The 6,192-nt window shown below is 43.5% G+C and overlaps 1 protein-coding gene across 1 annotated transcript in view; it reads right to left on the bottom strand.

Annotated features, from left to right (window-relative positions):
- Positions 1-5,016, bottom strand: part of TFAP2D (transcription factor AP-2 delta) — a 47,484-nt gene extending 42,468 nt beyond the window's left edge. The window contains exons 1-3 of the mRNA XM_009639629.2: positions 4,978-5,016; positions 3,578-4,075; positions 65-125 (exon numbers count right to left, since the gene is read on the bottom strand). Coding sequence (XP_009637924.1) covers positions 65-125; positions 3,578-4,075; positions 4,978-5,016 — 598 coding nt within the window. The remainder of the gene's footprint in view (positions 1-64; positions 126-3,577; positions 4,076-4,977) is intronic.
- Between the last annotated feature and the right edge of the window lie 1,176 nt (positions 5,017-6,192).

The following is a 6,192-nucleotide window of genomic DNA, read 5'->3' as shown; positions in this document are numbered from 1 at the left end:
AGAGAAGTGGAGAAGTGTTTATGTTTACAAAAATTGATAGACGCAAGTATTTGGAACCTCTTACCTCTCCTTATCACACCGCCTTGCCCGTTCAGTACAAGTCCACACTGGGCCTCCACTGAGCTCTTAGGTAATGAGGGGGAAAAAAGGAGAGAGAGAAATCAGATACAGAAACCCACGTAGCTTTTGCTTTGTTACACGACTCGCACGGGAACAATAGTTAAGGTGAGCTGGAAAAACACAGCTCCTCTCATCGAACTCAAGGGCTCTGGCGAAATCCCACCGCCAGCCTACAGCCTGCCCCTGCCCCACGAAATGCAGAGTAATTCTCACGTTCATTGCCATTTACATCCGAGTTTTCTCCTGAACGGGGGAGTTAGGTCGGCAGTTGCGTGGCAGGCTAGAGAGGCGGACAAGCAGTCGTGAGAGAAGTGTGTTCGCTCTCTCCGGTTGCACACACAAAGGGGAAAATACCCTTTCATAGAGGGTTCTTGTACGTTTAGCTCTATATCTGTATCTATATACAGCTAAATTCGTATAGAGGTTCCGTGATACGTCTACACCGACTTACAAAGCGTGCGCAGAAGTAGACAAAGAGCACAGACAACAGACGACCTGCTGGGCTCTGCCGGCTACACCGAGCCGTAAGGGTGTTGTAACAACGCGTGTGTCCGCACAGAGGTGGGGGTGAATACGCATCTGTGTGCACACACAGGCACCCATGTGCGAGTGTGGGCTGAAGAACCATCCAAGCACCCGCCTAGGGCTTCTGGTGCACATCCGAAGAGCTCTCCCTTCTTTATTCTCCTCTTACAAGGCTGATTATTTGGGGATCTTCGCCCTCCTTAATAAATATTTTTATTGGGAAGATAAAAGACTTGAAAGGGTTGGGTTTTCTTTGGGTTTTTCCTTATGTTGGGGTTAAAAAAACACAACAAACCAAACCTAAATCTTTGCCCAGTGGAAATGTGTTAAAGACGCATTTTCCTCTACAAACAAACGAGGTATTGGACATGAAAGAGGCCTTTAAGGGTGTTAACCTACTCAACAGCCCGTGAAGAGTTAAGTAAATGCGGAGAGAGTCGGTGCATAATAAAAACCCCACTTTACAAAACAACCTTTACAGTCCTGGCTCTCTCCCCCACTTTCACCATATTGGCGCTGGCCCTGTAAGACCTTCCTTTTCAAGGCTCTTTTTTATTTTAAGTGTTCTGCCTTAAAGTGATTATGAAATCAATATGAAAAAAACTTGGCGACTGAGCATAAATTAAAGCGGTGATGGGAAAAGGTGTGACAGTTTTCTTTGTTGCCCATGGAAAATCTTTTTAGGGCACTGAAAGATGCCACTCCAGCTCCAAGACTGTTTGCATCTGTTAGGCTGACTTAAACCGCCCTCGAAACTATTGGACATTCACTTAAAATTCTGTGCAGGGAAAAGTATATTTACATTTGTTGCATTTGAAATGAGGCATATGCTGATGAACGTTTTAAAAAGAAAGACTAAGGAGAAAGGGGAAGACCACAATTTTGGTTTAAAAGTATTTGTGTACAGTCCTGTTTCTGTTCGCCACCAAAACGCTTCCTTCCAAGCCCACGGTGATGTTCGCCAGAGTCCAAGTTTGTTCTGAATCATTTCAATCATAACGACAAATATTAATATTTTCAACTTCTCACCGCTCAGCCTTTTCCATACCTCAGTACACTCCCTCTTCGGTCCGGGAAAAGAGGGAGGAGGAAAAATAAAGAAAAGATGAGGTACAAAGACCTAAGTCTTTTACTTTTGAATAAAGTGTGATCGAAAAATTAATATTTCCCAAAGAAAAGCTGTATGGTTTTTTCTTCTTCAAATACATAAAAAAAAGAGAATGTGCCTCTAGCAGCTTAACCAACCTCTTCTTTTTTTTTTTCTTTCTTTTTTTTTTTTTTTTTAAAGGGAAACATGTTGTTTGGTCGGATGACATTGCATAAATGACCAGTTGAATGGCACTAAGTCGAAAATTGGATAAACTATGGTGCTTTTTTGCCCGGGACTTAGGCATTGTCTGCTGTCTTGCAAACGTTCCTAATCCCCTCTTTTGAAAAATACAAGGCTTTGTGCCTGCCAAAGAAAAAAAATTTGTACAGATACAAAAAAATCAGCAGCAGACGTGGTTATAAAAAGGAGTAAATAGGTTTTAGTTGGGCTGAGCAGTGAATGGCAGATTTTTTTTTTTTTTTGAGGGGGGTAACATAAGGAGATCCTTGTGAAAAATGTAAACAAAAAAATGGCCAGAGAGGATAAAATTATATAGTGAATTTTAATGGAGAAAGCTAGGTTTAAATAGTTAGAGTTTCCTCTTCAGAGATATAAAAGATACCATTCTTTGTTGTTGGGTTGTTGGATTATTTTGCCCCTTAAAAAAAAAAAAAAAGGGAAAGAAAGGGGGAAAAAAATTTCTTTTCTCCGATATAAATAGAGCTTTGGGGGGCTCTTTTTGTTTGTTTGTTTTGGTTTGTTTTTAAGGGAAGAAAAGAAACCTTCTTAGTTTTACAAACTTCGGGGGTTTTCCGAGCCTTTGACCGCTACGTCTTTTTGGAAAGACCAACATAGCCAGCTTTGTATGTCTGGGAGCGAGATTTTGGGGGAAAAGTAAGTACAATAAATACGGTCCTATTTGTCTCTGCCCGCTGCTGGGAAGCCTTTAGTTCCTCAGCTGGTCGGGAGAAGGGAGGTTTGCTCTTGATTTGGGGGACTTTTCCAAATGGGTGTCAGATACAGGAGGGCGTTGTTTGCAATTTTGGAAACAAATTTCATTTAAGCAACCAGCTTGATTTACCGGAGGTGAATTTTTACTGCGGGGGAAAGGATTTCTGAGCAGATAAAGCTGAGGTTTTGATACAGAGAAATAGAATTTTTTTGATGGGTCCAGCTGCCGGTTAGGGAGGGACAGATGAGTGATTAGACACAGAGATAGCTGAATTCAGCTTTATCTGCTTGTATCTCTCTCCCCATTAACATCTAGATCGGATATTGCGAGGGATTTTTATCACACCGAGTATTTCTGACGAACCTTTGCTCCCGTTTATTTCTTCCCTGCCTCATGCCTCGGAGTTGAGCGGAAGGTTTGCCTTTGTATGGATGTCGGAAAGCAGATTTATTTCCTGCCCTGCCTTTTTCTCTTTTCCTACTCCAACCCTTCCTTAAGACGTTTCCCTGCTCTGTCGGTGCGAGTTGTTTAAACGGTTCCGTTCGCCGAAAGGAAGGAAAAGTTTAGGGAAAGCGAGAAGGTGGGTTGGGCTGGGTTTGCTTTCTGTGTGACTTTGGGAAGGGCTGGCACAGGCGGACACGGACCCGCACAGGCACCCACGCACCCCGAGATCGCCGCCTGAGTCCCAGGGTCTCAGCCAGCACCGAGACACAACCCACGCGGGGAAGTCAGGCGCGAGTTTGGGTTTGGTTTGGTGGCGGATTTGGGACGAATCTTCCCTCCTTTGTATGAGCTATTCTGAGAGCAGAAAAATGGGGAGGGTGAGGGGGGGACCGGGGCAGGGGGAGGGGAGAAGAAGGTGCCTCGAAAGGAGATCGCATGCTATTTACCTGCAAATCGTCTGCTCCCGAGGCTGCAAGCCCGAGGCTTGGTCCTGGCAGGAGTCTTTGATCTGGATGCATCCCATATTGGGATCCATGGCTCATAAGAGACAGGTCGTGGCGGCGGTAAGCATCTAAGCACCCCAGCTCTCTCCTCTGCTCGTCCAAGCAAGAGGACTTGAGCGCCCGCGCATTGTGCAGGTTGATAAAATCAGTGGGTTCCCCATGGTGGATCTGCTGGTAGTATTGCTGGGAGTGATGGAGAGAGTTCAAGGAGTAAGCGTCGGGGTTGACTGCCGGGTGGCTGTGTTGGAACTCGTAGTGGAAGGACTGGTGGTGCAGTGGGGTGTACTGGTGGTTAGTGGAGAAGTACGGGGAGGCGAACTCGGTGCCCGTGGTAGAGTAAGTGAGAGGAGATGAGGAGGAATAGGCGACGGTCGAGTTGGCCACAGACTCCAGGCATCCAAGCTGCATCAAACGGTAACTGTTTGATCCGTCATGACGTATCTGAAAGGAAGAAGTGAAAAGAAGACCCCAAAACTGGAGGTTTGTCATTGAAAAGCCCGGGTGCGCTTCTTCCAAGCACGCTGTCCTGCATAGCTTCTCCTCTAAGCCAGCGAGCGGCAACCCCGGCAACAAAAGATCCTTCCCTACCTTGGGCTGGTGCCATAAAGGTCTGTTCAAAAAAATCCTAAACAGCCCAGCCTGCCCTTAATACCGTCAAGCGAAAGGAATCCACGCACTGAAATAAAAACTATCTATCTTTCTATCTGTCCATCCATCCATCTATCCATCCACCTCCTGATCACAGCTGTAATATCTGGGGCTGACACAAAAAAAAAAAAGTCATCAAACAGAGGAAACTACCGAGAATACACACAAGTCCCGTCTCTATGTTACAGCGTTACACATTGAGAAAGCTTTGCCTCCTGCTTGCCTTCCTTTCTTCCTTCCTTCCCTTCTTTTTTTTTTTTTGAACCCCTATTTTTCTTTCTTTTTAAAATAACGAATCAGATCCAAAATCCCCCCCCCCCCTCCTCCTTTTCCTGCGTTTCGAAAGAAAAGGGGAGTCCTGCTTTTTAGTGAGAACTCCCCATTCCTGGCGAGCTGGTGGTGATTTCTCTCCACTTCATTATATTATTAGGGGTATTATTCTGATTTTCGTTCTGGCAACGGTTTTAACGTGGTAATGAGTTGCCCTTTCTGGCGACAGATGTCATAACGAATTTTCTCTCTATACTTCTTTAAGTTATCTCTGAAGCCGGATTATAATTAAATGTAACGGTCCAATATGGATTTAAAAAAAATGGAAACAACCACACAGGCACATACACGCACACATATGCACACACACACACACATCCGCACACGCGCGCGCACACACACACACACTCACACACACAAAATACCTCTGCATCGTGGACGAGACCTGGAAAGGTAGTTGACATTTTTTGGTTCTCCGAAAAAAAAAAAAAAAAAAAAAAACCAAACCAACCCCCTGGAAAAAATTCCCCTCTCCAAATTAAAAAAAAAAAAAAAAAGAAAGAAAAAATTTGAAAAATCCAAAGTTCATGTATTTCCCCAATTTTTTTTAGAAAAAATCTCTACAGACAGAGAGAATTTGCAATGTATCTGCATAGATCAGATCTCTCGCTTTTCCATGCACCTCCTTAAAAACCTGTAGGAACAAAATTTTCCCTCTGCACAAAAGCTGCTCCCTGGATCAGATTTTGTACTTGCTGGGTATTTCTTTGGCTGATGTCGTAGGTCCCTTGGTAATATAGAAGTTTTGAAAATTAAGCATCAGCACTGAGAACTGGGAGGACAATAGATAGAGGAGCTTCATCCCAGGAGACAAGGAATAAATATTGTATCTTCGCCTAATAAGGAACTGTAGGTTCTTTCAACATTTTTATACATTTTTTCCTCCACTCTTTAGAATGCTTTTTCTTACCCAGGCTAATATGGGAGCTAATCTGATCGAAGGGGGTATTTTGTGTACATTTTATTGGGAAGACATAAAGCTAATATATATTAATATATGTTATTAAACCATCCTTTTCAATAGGTAAGTGCTCCTTCCTGTCGATTATACTGCTTTTAAATACTGACCAGAATCTAACATTGCACATTTGTATGTGTGGGAGCAAAACTCCTGTCTCTGAGTCAAAAGTAGCAGAAGGGAAGCCTTTAGGGTTGGTTTGGGTTTGGTTTTGTTTTTTTTTTTTTTTTTTTTTTTTTTTACCCTTGCATTTACATCGAATTTAAGTCCACCCCACACTCCAACCTGCTTTTAAAGCTTCCTAATATGCTATCTTACAGGCTTCTTTAAATAGCGTTTTCAAACATAAAACTAGGGTGAGACCACAAAGTACCACTGCAGTGACATATTATATGGAATTATACATAAAATACATATAGACCTACGGAATTACATCTGTCTATATAGGAGAAAGACAACCAGGGAAGGGAACGTATGAGCTCAAAGACCACTGATAGCTGTTTTCCCTTCGACATTCCTAAGTGCCGATGTGTTTTAGGGATGGAAATGCACGGAGGCTGCCTAGCCCCGGGTTGCAAAGCCGGAGGGGTACGTTATTTATTTATGTAGTGACACCGGTCCG

This window comes from Egretta garzetta, unplaced genomic scaffold, assembly GCF_000687185.1.
Source record: "Egretta garzetta isolate BGI_Z169 unplaced genomic scaffold, ASM68718v1 scaffold235, whole genome shotgun sequence".
Lineage (NCBI taxonomy): Eukaryota > Metazoa > Chordata > Aves > Pelecaniformes > Ardeidae > Egretta > Egretta garzetta.
The sequence above is the reverse complement of the archived record's forward strand: the minus strand, read 5'-3'. Positions and strand labels throughout refer to the sequence as shown.